The sequence below is a fragment of the Trematomus bernacchii genome, unplaced genomic scaffold (genome assembly GCF_902827165.1).
Source record: "Trematomus bernacchii unplaced genomic scaffold, fTreBer1.1, whole genome shotgun sequence".
Lineage (NCBI taxonomy): Eukaryota > Metazoa > Chordata > Actinopteri > Perciformes > Nototheniidae > Trematomus > Trematomus bernacchii.
Genome location: NW_022987593.1, coordinates 6,392,609 through 6,408,883, shown reverse-complemented (window position 1 = coordinate 6,408,883; position 16,275 = coordinate 6,392,609). Strand labels below are relative to the sequence as shown.

The window sequence follows — 16,275 nt, the reverse complement described above, 5'->3', positions numbered from 1 at the left end:
TAGTGTTTTAACTCATTAATCCCTCTATAGTGATTAGGAGCTAATTTAGTTGTTTGGTGAAGAATATCCGTACAGGGTGTCTGCAAGGCATCAAAGCTTAAGCTTAACTTAACTTAAATAATTTAAATGTCTTAAATTACATTTTCAAATGTCTCAAATACTCTTTCTTGTCTTAAGCAGTCAGTAATGTTGGTTTTAAAAATGATTCTGTATGTGATTTTAGCAAAAATCTGATTAGAATTGATGCTACTGCGACACCCTTAAAGAAAATGATATACATTAATGCACTGAGTAAAGAATGTAAAGGCCATATTAACCCTTCTGGTTTGTATTGATAACTTTAATACTTTGGCGGTGTGACGATGAAATTATATTATTTGTCGTAAAAAAGTATTTAGATTTACCCGGTAAACCCTGCAGAAAACCTGAAGTAGCATAAAACCTGTTTTTGAGTCACAGTTATATTTATTTTACCCTTGAACAACATGTTGCTACCTGCATTATAAATATAGGCCTCAGGACAGCAGCAGTTAGGTTAGAAGAGAGGTTACTTTATTCATGTGGGCATGAATAATTTAACCTGTCAGGGTCTGCCAGAGTTCAGACAGAAAAATACAGACATCACGGTACCAAGCGCTCAATCTTTGAAAGTATTTGATAAATCCAGGATTTTCTGAATAATAGACTCCTTGTCCACAGTGTTTCCCAATTAGACTTATTTTTTCTGCTTTGTTTATCAGGGTATTGTGGTGCACAGCCAGTGGCACGAGGTGATAAATGGCCTTAAGTTCAGCTGATATTTCATATTTTGTTTGTAACGTTGGCTCATTTGTCCAGAAAACAGCACTGTTCAAAAAGCCATTCAAACACATGTTTTTTTTAAAGATTCTACATAGAAGCAACATACACTTAATCTGAGTTTGGTACATCTTGTTCGAGCAAAAGGCTGGAAGGTTAATGAGATTTATGTAACAGACCAGATTTATATGGCTTGAATACATTAGCACTGCAGCCTGTCACCTTCTGCTACATCTGAACGATAAACCGCAGTCCCTCTGCTGTTGCCAAGAACCGCTGTACTGTCAACGTTTGTCTGTTTGCTGCACGCTCCTTAAAGGTGTCATTTAATATCCTCTGTGTGTGAAAAGAGCATTTTTGCCAACACAGCCCTTTTGTCTTTGGTATCTGGGCATTTGTCGCCAGGGAAGTGTGTGTCTGTGTGTTTTTTGAGGCTGAGACTATGCTCAACACTCAGTCTATTGTGAGTCCTTTCATTGTAAACAAGGCATGGCAATCAGAGAGATAAGCAAGAGCTGTGAACAGGGTCCCAAATGGACATTTAGTACTTTTTATTGAGGAAGGCCCACAATTCTAGCTAGTGCTAAGATACACCGATAATGTATTTGTTTATAATATTTGGAAATGTAGTTGTACTCTACTTTAATCCGTGAGTTTGTTTTGTGTGTAGAACCCTTTATTATTACATTAAATGTTACATAGCTGTCAGACATTTGGGGTTAAGTATCATGCCCCCAAGAACACTTTAACACTTCTGGGATCTGTGGGAACAAAGGGATTTCAGCTTTTCAGACCATTTTCATGCACAAAAATGTATATAAACACATTACAGGAAAGGGGAAACCCCGTTCCCCACAATAGGGCCTGCAGGGGCTGGGAATCGTACCTTCCAATTGTAAGGTGTACATTTGGATGTACATGCAAAGTTTCCCTTTGGGTGCCATAAAACCCTTTACTTTTGAAGGGGTGAAGCCGAACTCCTGTGACAGGAGAGGTACAAACAGCAAGTTTAAATATCTCTAGGATTGCGATTGTTGAAGGGAAAGCTCACAATCAAATCCCAATTTGATGTAATTATAATGATTTATTCCATGCATAACACTTCCTTAAGATACAACTCTAAATGTGTTCAACTCATCTATCAACAAACAGGACTAATGGTCTATAGCCATGCTAGCAGCTCTAAAATAAGTATAGAGTACTAAAATAACTCACAAGTCCCATAACTGACTCCCCCCTCAACACCGTTTGGACAAGAAGAGATCAAGGTGGTTGAAGGATCAAAAACAAACAGGTCCGACAGCGACATCCCACTGAGCCGTACGCACAACGTCGCTCTGCTAACGAGCGTTCCCATGGTAATGATGATGAAGCAGGAACGGCCAAATTCCTCTTGAGCCCACCTCTTTGCCCCCACGGTGTCAGTGAAAGACCCCGGCCCTGCAGGGTGTTCACTGACCCTCAGGAAATTGAACTAGAAGTTAGCAACAGGGGATTATTATAGCACCGGTGGCGCCTTGACCTTGAGTGAGAGCGGATTTTATTTGTTTTGGACTTAGTGGCCCCCTGGATCCTTGTTGACAATTACCTCCGGTTAAAATCCTTTTTCAGTTTTGCAGAAAAGGGTTGTTTATAGAATAAGGAAAGAAAAACAATCCGGCAGGCAGTCGGAGGTCCGTCTAAACAGTTGAAAAATGAAAGCATTAGACCAAAAAAAATGCTTTTGGCACACATTCTCTTTAGACCCCAACATGATGGATGAACTCCATTCCTCCAAAATATATTCTCTCATTTAGTGCTTTTAGACACTTTTGTAGATGATTAACAAAAAAGAATCGGAAATTATACTGAGTATTTTGGATAAGCAAAAGCTTTACCAATTCTATTGTTACTTTTGAATTTTTTACTTCATTGTGGCAGGAACCGTATATCCTTGGCTGGGAAATGTAGTTTATCTAGACGGAACAAGCCATTCAAAAACGTAATGATGAATCGATCACTAGGCAAAATCAGTATATAAATCAACAATGAAAATAATGGTTAGTTGCAGTTCTGACACAAACACACAAGACCATGGCAAGTTAATGGGACCTGGACACAATAAGTCTGAATAAAAGGTTGACCTGGGTGGGGTCTCCTCTCACATTTGTCTTGCTATTCATTGGCAGACTACTGCTGTAGGAGCCCATTTATACATCTATGATAACTTTGACCTGCTGTGTTCCCTGTCTAAGAGTATTGTCAGTGGGTGGGTTTACCTGTCACTAATGGAGACTGATGGGGAATGCCTCGGGGTTAACAACAGGTGGACCTATAGATGAAGCCCACAGTCGGTCTGTGTTCATTCACGGCAGCAGGTGGATGTGAGGAATCTGGACACCGACTGCTTTTCTCCCCCTCAGGGCTGTTCTGTATAGTGTTACTGACAGGTGTGTTTCCTCTGTGGATCGTTTTAGGCAACGGATGTCAGTTCACAGCCTCGTTAGCTGTTTGAAATATAGTTAAAAGGAATGTTAAATGCCACAAATCAATTACTGTCACGGTGTTGAATTCTTTAGACAGGCAGGAGTAATGTGTCTGAGAACATTGACTCAGTGCTTTTTTCTGTTTTCTGTTTTACTGAACCGTTACAGTGCAGACAGAAAGATTGCAGGCTTTCTCAAAGTGTGTTCAGTTAAAGAATTGGTTTGACATTTTTAGGAAAATTCACCTTCTTGCTGATAGAGAAGTATTACTAGCTTAGCTTAAACATCTGCATTCTTCCATCAACAAATATTTATATTTTGTAAAAAAAAAAGGCATAAACCCATAATGTAGTGCAGAACATGCATATTTAAAAAAAGGGATTACAAAACAAAACCCGGTCGAAACCACAACCGCAAATTACTACTTTCAACGTTCAAGGCAGCGCTTCACAGGTCCCTGTATTCCTTTCACAATAACATCCCATAGCGGTGTGTAACGGTTTTAAGGGCAGTTAGTCCAGTTTTGATGTGAAATTCAATGTATATTTTGCTTCCACTGTGACATGTTTAAATGCTTGGATGGTTAGCTTAGCAAACAATAAAGCCTGTAAGAAGGTGCTAGCTTTGCTCTGTCTGAAGGTAAAATAACGCCATCCTGCACCCCAGAGTTTGAAACTCAATATTTCTTGACTCACAGCGGTTATTTGCCCAACTGTTTCTTGACCATCTTCTTAGAGACTATCTCAAGTCATGGCTTAAATTTATTTAATAATGTATTGCTAGATAAAATATTATTGGATATTAATATTATTAGCTGTAGCATAATTTTGAGCGTAGGCTACAGACATGAGTGTTATAAAACCATTCCTTTTAAAGCAGCCGACACGAACAGATTGACAACAGAAAAGGCTTGTTTGTGTTTACTCCATGTAGCCACATTTTTAGCACAGAAGGAGATGACTCGGTGTGAGGTCAGATGTTCTCACAGACTTATGAATTAGACATGAGTGACGGTGTGGTCCAGCTCTGAGGACGGGCGGAGCAACATGAGGCCATTTGTGACGTCTGCTCATTAATTAATCATGATGGGTATCGGGTTGAAAAAGCTGCTAACTTATGGGAGGTTACCACTAAGATGAAACGAGCAGAAACTAGCCATGTATGCAGGGTTTGATACCATGTATTATTATTACTGTTATCTGATTGAATCGCAAAGATAGAAGTTGCCTTCATGCCCTGTTATGGTGCACCCACCCCCACGTCTCTAATTAATGTCCTGTTTTTGTCAGAACCTCATTTCTTTGTTTGCGCCTTGTAGAGTATCAGATCACTGCAGCCTGGTCAACAGTGGCAGTGAGTGATGTGTTGTCCTGAAACACAACCAGTTTCCCTCCAACTGAGAGCTGCAGTGCCACCGCTGATTTGACAAAGAGACGGAGAGGTTGAAGACTGGTTATGTTTTCCCATACACATTTACCGCACCATTAATAACCACTTATGTTCTCTAAATATATTATACCATGTTGTTTTTGATACTTTTTACCATTTGTTTATGTTATTGTTTCTTTCAACAACAAAAAAGTTGGCACTCTGATATGTTGGTAATTCTTTTAAGACTCAAATATTGTAGAGAAATATTTTATTGATTGTTTAATCAAGAAATAAAATAATTGCTCATTAATTTCGAGATTAAATGTACAAAATAGCTGAAATATCTGATTCCATCAAATCACTTAATTTGTCCAACCAGACTCGTAAATCCACCAATATTAAGTTGAATTTCAAATAAGACTAAAAAGCAGCAACATCTTGCAGACGAGAATCTAGAACTGAGAAAAGTTTGTCATTTATGCTCAACATAAACCATAAACCTGGTATGACAATGAAACTGGTTGCAGATTATCACTGCATGATGCTTCTTTCTAGACCATAAGTTAGTCTTCTTGTTAAAGTACTGTGTTCAAGTGAATTTATGGTCCTAGGAAAAAGGACGTTTACAAATGTAAGCTTTGCTATCCAGCAGAGTTTGCTGCTGGTCTACATCATGACTTCAGTGGCTGTGGGTGGTTTTGTGTTCTTTTCGAGGGTAACCTTGCAAAGCAATCTGATAAACATTACTCAATCTCCTTTTGGTGCATTGTGTTGTTTTGTTAAAGGTGACGGGCTCTTCACTATGGCAACAGATTATGCTGATCTAAATTACATAAGAGACTGACAGTTGTTTTTCATACAAATAGTCATTCTGATTCCTCAGATTTACATCAGGAAATCTGTCTGCTTGACTTTTAGTCATTGTTGCTTTTCACTCGATTGAAGTTCGTGGAATTTATTGAAATAAAATTAACAGACACAAAAGATCAGATCAGGCAGTTTTACTACAACTTATTTATTCATTTGAAAAATGCATTTCTTACCTCAAAGCCATGAATGTCCACCTGATGCAGGACCAGAGTAACCTCTGTATTGTTAATCGATAACATTATTAAATGAGACTATTGTTCTGACCCGCAACAACTTGTTAAGTTTCTTTCCCGCTACATGAGAACTTCTTAAAAATGATACCAAACAGTGTAACAGAGGCTAAGCTGTGGGTGTAATGTCTCCGATCATTACACACCCCAGAGCATCACTTCAAAGCCCTTCAAAAATGGAATAAAATAGGATTTGCCATTTCCCTCATTGTGAGCCCCTTTGGCTGGGTACCCCTTCCCTTTTGATCTGTCGCACCCCTTAATTTCCCCCTTATTTCAGATTGTCCTTGACAACACGCATGACTACCTTTGTATAATCCTGTCCTATGTTGTTTTTGTTGCTCTCATAGCTCCATGGCCATCGCCAGCCCTTTCCCCCTGGGAGGTAACCTTCAAAGGCTCTGCTCAGCACGATGGATGACCAGCTGAGTGATGGAGATGGACAGAATCAAAGGACGAGCTCCCTTCATTGAGACCAGATGAAGGGACACCTTCAGACTTCCTGCAGTGAGGGGACAGACCCTGCAGCAGTTTGATGTTCGTCATTGACGCACCTAAAAGAAAATCATTTTAAAGAAGAGACGCTACTGATCAGATAAATATTTAGTTTTTGTACTGTCAGCATGAGCTCATGTGCTGACTTTTTCTCGCTGTGATGCTTGTTATGAGTTGTCCATCCACAACCAATGAGCCAGAGAGCTGCTGCAGCGAGGGAAGCAGCTGCCCCGCCTCCTCCATCACCACCTCTGACCCCTCCTCTATGTCCGGACACACTAACACCACCCTACCTTCCCTCAGCGACGACCCTGACACCTCTAAACATGAATCTCCCCCTCCTCCTCCCCGGCCGCCCCCACCTCCAGGGGCACCTCCGCCCCCTCCTCCACCACCAGCGACCACCACCCACAACGCCAGGAAGAAGCGGCGCGTCCGCAGCTTCTTCTGGAAGCCGATACCGGAGGAGAAGGTCCGCGGGAAGCCCAACATCTGGACCATGTCGGTGCGGCAGCAGCAGTACCAGATCGATGTTCGCTCGGTGGAGGAGCTCTTCGGGCAGCAGGAAGAGGCGATGGCGGGCGTACGGGGGGCCACGCTGGCTGCTGGAGCCTCAACCGGGGTCTCCAGGTCCCGCTCCTTCAAGGAGAGCAGCAAGGACGAGGTGAGGGGTGCATGAAAAAACTGTAATTTCATGTGAGGGTCAGATTGAGAATGCTTACAAAGTGATTATACATCAATCCTCTTAAAAATGGCCAACATCTAGGAAATAATTCCCCGGATTTACCTTTAGAACAATCAGATTGTTAAATAACATTATTATGAAAAGAGCCCATAGTTAGGTTGTGTTGCAGTGACTGCAGCTGGTCCAAGATTTGTTACTGAACACTCTTTTGGAAGTTTAGTCTATTAAATGTCAAAATTCTTATCACAAGCTTTAAGAGCCCAAGGTGGTATACTAATGACTTGTTTTTTCCAAAACTCAAAGATATGCAACTTATAGTGAGATTAATATGTTAGAACCAGAACATATTTGGCTTTTTTTTTAATAAATTACAAAAATAAGTGGTTGTATGTCAGTATTGTTGCTGATCATCTTTGGTAATGTTGAAGTAAATATCATTTACATTTCTTTCCCTATCTTTCTGCATCTCACCTGTACTCATCATCTTGTACTACAGAAGTGACTTATTTAAAAGCTCTACTTAGGTCATGAATGTTCACACTGTACAGTCACCTGTGCAAGCCATTGTTAATGAAGGAGGTGTGAACCACGTGTGGCCCGGTGGAATTTCACCGTCCCATAGGGTGAAAATGTGTTGGGGGGGGGCTGTAGTGTAGGTAACAACTCAAGCAACAACAACCAGGAGTAGTAAGACAAAGGGAGGGATGTGTGTGTTTTATTGTGTTTCACCCAAACTACAGCACATTCATGCATCACGTCTTTTATTTGTTTTCAGATCAGCATCCTTGACTCCAAAAGAGGGATGAATGTGGGCATTTTCCTGAAGCAGTTCAAGAGGTAAGTCTCTCTGCTGCTTCTCTACCTGAGGGAAGAGCTGCTTATGTAAAGCTCAGGGGAGTTTGTTCATGTATGTGACAAAACATGACATTTCTTAGTCAGCCTTCAGAACAGCTTTGATGCTTCTTGTTATACACTCTCCAAGTCTCTGTTATTCCCTCATATGTTTTTTTTAATGATGGTGGTAAAGATTGCTTTAATTGTCATTTCCGGCAGGTTAGTTGATGACCATAGCGAACAGTTCAGGTGCAGTTGCTGGGTTGTGCCAATATGATGGGATGAAATGACTTTGTTCACTTTGGAGAGAGGTAACGCATCGATGAGAGTAGTGTACTCCAGAAGTCTTTTGAACAGGTGCATCGGACCATAAACTCTGACTGTTAAGAGTCAGAACATGATCCTGCAGGCTTTGTCAATCACTTGTCCTCACTTTATTCATGATATCATTTTACCTGGAGAAGGTCTGAGTACCGAAATGTTGTTATGAAAGTGAGGTTACAGATTGCAACCAATGAAATATCCCCTTGCTCATCCCTCCCTTCATAAGTGTATCAGAGAACCAAGGCCTAGAAGTAATGTAGAAACACAACAGGATGTCTCTAGAGCCAGAGCTTGGTTTCAACTTTCTGTGCCACTGTGGAATCTCAGATTTCTGGCTCCCTATGTACTGTAGATACGAAGGGCTGATTCTAAGGAAACAAAGGTAATGGAAAACACAACAACACTATTTGTTTTTTAGCTGACTATACGCTAATGAAAACATAGTTGTGAATATGATATTACATATCTGCTATTGCATCCTTTAAATACTACACTGGTCATTTTTAAGTCATGTCAATTTGACCCATACAGCCCCACAAACACAAATGTGCACCAGGGTGCTTTACAGTCTGCACACCATCGTTTGTACTAGAACTAAAAACTGCAGAGGTCCGTCAGATAAATTGTAAATGTATATGAAGATTATGTCTGGTAGATGTCACACTGCTGATGTGGCGTTGCATAGATTAGAATTGGGATGATTATCGACAGCTATTTTGTATTAATATCAGATATGCAGACTTTGAAGTGACTCAAATTTTCCATCAAACAATCTGTGTGTAACGTTGCTCTCTTAAATGTGTCACCTGTCTGCAGATACAGTATACTGTGTTATTTGGGAGAACGTGAAGAAACACAAAGTTGTTGTGAAACAGTTTAGCAGATGTTACAGTCTTTAAAATCAGATTACAAGGCCACAACAGTGAAGAATAGATGGCACAGAGTGTCAGGGAGGAGGCAGGGTGGTGAATTTATGTCTGTACTTTCAGTTTTCTCTCGCTGGCTAACGATCACTTAGGAAAACACATATTGATCCTACGGTAATTTGAGAACAGATACTTTCTTTCTTTTCCGTGTAACCACATTTGGTTATAGTGGATTTAAGATGTTCATGTTGCTGTTCAAGATATACGAGTCCCTACATTACTGGTCTCTTGAATATATGTTACATCTCAGTTTGTGTCATGAAGGAAAACCCTTTAATGTCTCTTAGTTATAAAGTCCACAGTTCTTCATAATCTATATATAAATTGGTTTAAGCAATCTAAAGATGTGCCCGAGTGGATTCAGCATTGTGTTCCAGAGCAGAGTACAGAAAGTGTGTTGGGTGTTTTTTTGCCTGACGGTATATTTGCATGGCTCTCCACTGTATTTCAATGACATTTGACTGTCAGCCATAGACTGGGGGAGAAGTGAGATCATCGCAGATACTGTTTATTTTTCTGTCTGCTTTTTTACTCTAATATGCATTTATCCTATATATTATCATCCACCCTCTTCTCCTGTACATGGACTCAGAAAAAGATTTTCAAAGTGGAAGAAGCAGCTATATTATTTTAATGACTGATTGAACTCCAGCAGTATTATTTTAGATATGTTATATGTTTAACTGCTATGCCTGTCATCTCTGCTCTGTGTCATTGTGTTGTCTCCTGGGTTCTGTCTTTTTATTTTCTTCCTCCCAACCCCCATCCCCTCAGGAGGCCTTTTGCCTCCTGGCAGGCCATCATTGAAAATAAGAATTTTTCTTAATTGATTTTCCTGGCTAAATAAAGGTTCTACTACTACTACTACTACTACTACATAACCACTGTACATTTCCATTTCAGTTTTATTTTAAACAAAATCGTATTTGTTCCCACACATAGAAACATTAGAGTCTAGTTTATTTACATGATCCTGTACGTTTCATTTTCTGGCTAGTTGAACGTTTTCCGACCTTTTTTTGGAGAAATCTCTTATTTGGTATGTTATGTTGGATACATACTACAATACCCATGAGCCTTAGCTGTTATTGCTATGGAGGAGATACAAGAACACAACAACCTTTCTCGATGAAAATATGTTAAGCAAGACAGTTTATTTGGGGGTAAATCCTAGTTTCTTAATATACAAAAAAAAAGAGATGATAATGATGTAGAATCTAAAAACCTGAAAAGGAGACCTTCTTTTTTATGGTTTACACATTTTTCATGTCAGTTTTCAAAACACAAATATCAGGAGTATTGGAGCAGTGATCCATACATTTGGGTTAAAAATGACATGCAGCATAACACTATTATGTACTTATACCAAAAAGAGTAGTTTTGATTCTGTACCAGTTTTAGCACCTCAGCCTTGATGCTGAGGTGCTTGAATTGAATTATGCCGACATAATTCAATTCAATTTACAGTAATTTAATCCAATACAACCATCAAGCTGTGGCCTCAGGAGTTAGATAAACAAGTTTGTGATACAGTCTCTGCAATGGTTGAATATTATAAGCCCCGTAACAGTGATATTTATTACAACCGCTGTATTTGGTTGCATCACATTTTAAGGTATCCGCTTACTGGATATTGTCCATGTTTTTCTCATAGCTTCTTTTATAGCAATGAGGTAATCAGGAATTGGGTTACAGCACTACAGACTTGGGTGTGTCAGAGTTGGATGTTACTATAGGTATTGAGACATGACTGAGAGTATGTGTTGAACTGTGAACGTTGTGTGTAGAAAGAAGGAAACATGTACAACAGAGTACATATAGAGTGTCGGTATGTTTTGTTTTTCTGAAACATCTTGAAAATTGAACTTCATCTACACAGCACTTTTCAAGACAGGAACAAAAAAATTTCCCTGCAATGAAGGAAAAATAACAACAATACAAGTTTAAACAGAAATCAAACACCCTAAAAATATTTGAAAAACAGAAAACATTAAAAAATAAAAAAACATATGGGAAATGTGCTAACATTAAAGGGTCCTTTTATGCATTTGGGGGGTTTTCCATTTCCTGTAGTGTTATACAGTATATGTTGCGTGCATGTAAATGGTCTGCAAAGACTAAAATCCCAAAGTAGTTTCTCTCCTACACACTCTCCCCCTGCCTGAAACGCCTCCATTGGAATTATTTGTTTACTACCGTAACATAAAGACATCAATCTGTGACACAAATAAAACAGTTTTTGAAAATCAAAGCATGTAAACATGTCACAGTAGAGGCACAAAAGAAGAATGTGAACCTGAAAATGAGCATAATGTCGTCTTTTAATATCTTATTTTAAATGAGTTTTGAGAAATACGTTTTAAAGATGTCACAAAAGAAGAATGTGAACCTGAAAATGAGCATAATATGTCGTCTTTTAATATCTTATTTTAAATGAGTTTTGAGAAATAGTTTTAAAAATGTGACTGATTCTGAAAGGCTCAGATTTAGTTCCTTTGTAAACACAGGAAGGCCATAGTTAAAAGGAAGCTTCTGGGCTACTTAACTTTAAGTTTAATTGAAAAAAACTTTTTGTGTTTCAGATCCAACCGCTCAATTGTTGAAGACATACTAAAAGGAGAAGGAAAGACTTATGGAGCGGAGCTGCTCAAAGACCTGCTGAAGCTCCTGCCTGACGTAGAGGAGGTCTGTGTTTATTCTGTATCTGTGGCTTTTAGCAAACTGTGTATCAAAGACCAAAACTGATGACAAAAGACATTGAATGAAGAGGAAAAGAAGGCGCCTGCTGAGCTTCCTCTGTCTCTTTTTCCTCCTCAACAGATTAAGAAACTCCAGGCGTATAAAGGAGACCCAGACAAGCTGACACTGGTTGATTCCTTTATGTTCCTCCTGATCCAGGTGCCTCAGTAAGTGGATTTCAATGCCGTGTATATAGTGCTGTCTCAGTCAAAGGAAGATAGAAATAGAAAGGGCTTGCACTGTATCATTTTTGGTGGGAATAGGGTGGCTGTTGTGGGGACTTGTAGCTCATTCACACATGTTAATATCAAATTGTTGTATTTGAATGCCTTTATTTCTAAATAAAAAAAAACACAAAAGAGTTTGCAAAAATTGACATCTGCAATATATTCAATACTTCAATATCAAGTGTTATTACCTGCAAAGATCACATTTTTGAAAATATTTATAGTAAGCATATGACTATCATATTGTATATTTATGTATAGGATTTATCGTGTGTTTCCATATTTTATTAACTTTTTTCCTTTCATTGTTCCTTTTCTTTTGGCAACAGTAGTGGTTGGTTTTACTATTCACTACTGGTGGTATGATTAGAAGTAACCAATTACTGGTATAAAATGTGTCATGCTTCCCTATCCCGCACCCTAAGTGTTTTAATGATGCTTTTCCGTTTTCCTTGCAGAACCTTAACCTATAAAGGACGCCTGTCAACTTCTTCTTCCTTTTCATTGTACACTAAGTTCACAAATGTACCCGCTCTCTGCTTCGTCTCTGACAGGTTTGTGGTTCGGATCGAGGCCATTGTCCTCCGCGAGGAGTTCTTCCCTTCCTGTGCTGTAATGAGCCGTGAGATCGATGTCATCCGCGTCGCCACTAAAGGTACACACACACACACACACACACACACACACACACACACACACACACACACACACACACACACACACACACACACACACACACACACACACACACACACACACACACACACACACACACACAGAGAGATACACGCGCTCAGACAGGTGACCCTGCTATTTGAGCTGAACAAGAAGTAGGAATGTGTCACCTGAGGAACGGTGATGTAAGGACAGAGTGGAAAGACAAGGCTAAGTCATCTTTGCAATGTTGATTTCTTTTTTATATATATATATATATATATATATGAAGATGGTAGGCTACATGATTGAATTATAACATTTACCAACGAAGTTAGTCAAAAATAATCCCTCCTGTAAAATGTCGATTAAACATGAGGGTCTACAGCCATGCTAGGAGCTGTGTGAGGTTATGCTAAGGGTAAGTGGTGCTAATTTAGCATGCTAACATGTTCAGTTAAAATGCTAACTTGCTGATGTTTAGCAAATTATTTTGCAGGTATTTGCCAAAGTATTGGACCTGTTACCCAATAATGCTGATTTAAAAAAAAAGTTAGGGGTTCACAAAAGTAGTTAGTATTAATGGTGAGAGGGAAATGGATGTCTGAACCAAATTGAAAGGCATCTATCTGATAGTCAGACCGCCATCAATCAACAGCCCAGATCAATGCCGCTTTCATAGCTTAAAATGCCCTGTGCTGTTTGTAAATTACAGGAAATGTACATGCACGTTTACACACACACACAGCACACATATACCTTCTCCCATATCTGAAAAATGTACTGTGGGTGTTAATAAACTGACCAAGAAACTGTAAAATAAATACTTGCTTGACAGTTCTTTTTGCGCAGCCATCACTTCAGCCTGTGTCATTTAGCTGAGTCACACTGTTCGGCCTCTCTGTGGATTATTGGATTTTTCTTAAACTCTCTTCAACAGCACTGTGACCTTATTACTGCATTGCAGAGCTACATTTAAACACTGCATGGGACAAATGAATGGAACTTTTGTGACAGCATTTCATTACAACTTTAAACAGTATTAAACATTTGCCCGTACTGTTAGTACAAAACTGCTGGTCAAAAATACAAATAAAAATAAGCTTTTGAAGTAAGCGTTCATTCTTACTGCTGATAGTTGTTCTGTGTGGTGGTGGTACAGTGAAGTGGTGTAATGGACGCTGTTATCTGCTCTGAATTCTCCTAAGTGAGTTTCTATTGATTCCATCCTATAGAGCTGATGAGCTGTGAGGAGCTGCATGCCATTCTGCATCTGGTGCTGCAGGCCGGAAACATCATGAACGCCGTGAGTATACATTCACTTTATACATTAACATCACTCTCCAATCTGTGTGTTTCGTATGGTAAAGTTGGTAATATTTAAACTGCAAACACAAATAACAGTGTCGTGCACAAGCCCATTCATTCATGCACACATCCAAGTCATTTACTTTAACTAGCTGGGCATGTGTTGTTGTTTCTTTCTTGTTTTCTCTAAGGAGTCTTTTTATTCTTTTGAAGAAGATCTTTTATCATATCCTTTTTGTTTCTCAGGGCGGCTATGCAGGAAATGCTGTTGGCTTCAAGCTGTCATCTCTCCTCTCATTGGCCGACACCAAGGCCAACAAACCGGGGATGAACCTGCTGCACTTTGTCGCCATGGTAAGTGAAGGCTTCAGTTTTACAATATTATGCTCACAATAACTTTAAGAGCTGTATTATTTCACATAATCAGATATTGTAAAGTAGGAGAGTCAGAAACTTAGCATGTCGACAATTCAGACACAATGTCAGGATAAAATGTAATGTTGAAAGCTCAAGGATAACTAGACTTATTTCATCCAATAAATAATAATAATAATAATAATAATATTAATAATATTAAAAGCCTGTGGCCTATCCTAGTTAAATGTAGTTGAAGCACACAAAACATCAAATATGTGTAAAAAGTATTGCGTACTGTGAGTATTTAAGTACAATAAGAGACCGTTAACTGTCTGCTGCAGGGATTTCATTTGATAGAATCATTCACAGGAGGGGTCCTTGAGTAAAGGGACTTCAGAAGGGCAGGTGGACAGCAGATGGTGACAGGAAAGAGAGGGATACTTCAACCTTAAATGATGCAACTACAACAAGTTAAATGTAACCCGTGCGATGTGTCTCTCCACACAGGAAGCCAAGAAAAAGGACGAGGAGCTGCTCAAATTCCCAGAGAAACTCCAGGATGTCCAGAGTGCAGCCAGGTAAACCGTTTCTCCCAGTGTGAGGCGAAGTTGGAAATGTTGTCACATCATAATCCCCCTCTCGTACAAAAAAGGGAAACATGACATGCTGTAAATACACGTCTCCACAAGGAAGTTGGGAATGATGGTATCAAGCAGGCTACAATGAATCCTATTGTATTACTAAGAAGGAAATTGGAGATTCTTTCCCACCAAAGGTTATTCAGTTTTACCAAACCTAGTTGGTTTGCAGACCTTCAGCATTGAAAACAGATGGTTTTATAGAACTGTTCAAAAACTCTGATTAGCTAGAATAATGCTGTAATTAAATTCAAACTTTGCGGAAGCAGTTAGGGCTACTGTAACCGTTTTATATACGATAATAGCATCAGAAACTCAAACATTCACTCCAAGTTTTGTACGAACTAATCATACATTCATTTTAAGTACATTCAAATATGTTTTCAGATGTGAAATCTATATTCACAAAACAGTGCAGAATATTATGTCCATTGACAGATGATTAGCAATAGATATAAAACATTCAAATATCAACAATTATGTTAAATACTATATAATTAATGCATTAAATAACACAACTTGAGCTGCTGTAATACAAAAGATGCATCACTCAAAACATTAACCGAAGAGCTTGTTTTTCCTGCTGTATGACAGCAATCAACATATTTTGAAGCTAATATTGAACATTAGCATTTCTCATCACATATATTATATTATCCATTTTGTGTTCTGTAAGTGACCAAAAAAAAGTGAACAACCATTTGGTAAAAACTGATATTTAAACAGTTGTTATGTTGCTGATCTGAATACAGTATCCACCCTCATTACATAACATCTGACTTAAGTGCAGTGTGATGCTGCTGCTGGCCATCAGGCTCTGTGAGCTTCACAAGGTCATTTTCGTCTGAAGAGAGTACATCTCCTGCACCAAATAGCCCTCCCTATGATATATGAAGGCAGCGCTCCCATCTACACTTTTAACAGATGACAGTCAGACAAATTCAGGAAAATGCTGCCAAATATGGTGTCACTCAGTACTATTATGATGGCATTGTGATTTATGTTTGTAATCACCAAAATTGTGTCCAAGCACATTTTCCTGATCTGCTTTTTTCTGCTCTCATGTTTTCATGTAGAATCTCAGCGGAAAACATCGAGGTGGAGTTTTCCTCCTTATATGTTCGGATTAAATCCCTAGAGGAGAAGGTTCAAGGGGACGCGGAGCTACTGCAGCAGCTGGAGCCCTTTCTGCAGGTGAAGCACCGGCAGTGGTTATGTAATACATTATATACACACACTTACAGAAAGTTGGATCGAGGCCACTGTACATCTTCTGGCCCTGCTGACTCAAGTGCTTTAGATAAGGACACTCTTGTGAAAGTAATAATAAAAAATGTATGTGCCTGATGTCTCA

The 16,275-nt window shown here is 39.1% G+C and overlaps 1 protein-coding gene across 1 annotated transcript in view; it reads left to right on the top strand.

Moving 5' to 3' along the window:
* The window catches only part of fhdc1 (FH2 domain containing 1), a 32,259-nt gene that overhangs the window by 9,547 nt on the left and 6,437 nt on the right, over positions 1–16,275 (top strand). Inside the window, exons 2-10 of the mRNA XM_034130462.1 lie at positions 6,085–6,893; positions 7,690–7,751; positions 11,581–11,683; positions 11,819–11,904; positions 12,519–12,619; positions 13,854–13,924; positions 14,173–14,280; positions 14,791–14,861; positions 15,998–16,115. Of these exons, the coding sequence (XP_033986353.1) occupies positions 6,390–6,893; positions 7,690–7,751; positions 11,581–11,683; positions 11,819–11,904; positions 12,519–12,619; positions 13,854–13,924; positions 14,173–14,280; positions 14,791–14,861; positions 15,998–16,115 (1,224 nt within the window). The 5' untranslated portion in view covers positions 6,085–6,389. The remainder of the gene's footprint in view (positions 1–6,084; positions 6,894–7,689; positions 7,752–11,580; positions 11,684–11,818; positions 11,905–12,518; positions 12,620–13,853; positions 13,925–14,172; positions 14,281–14,790; positions 14,862–15,997; positions 16,116–16,275) is intronic.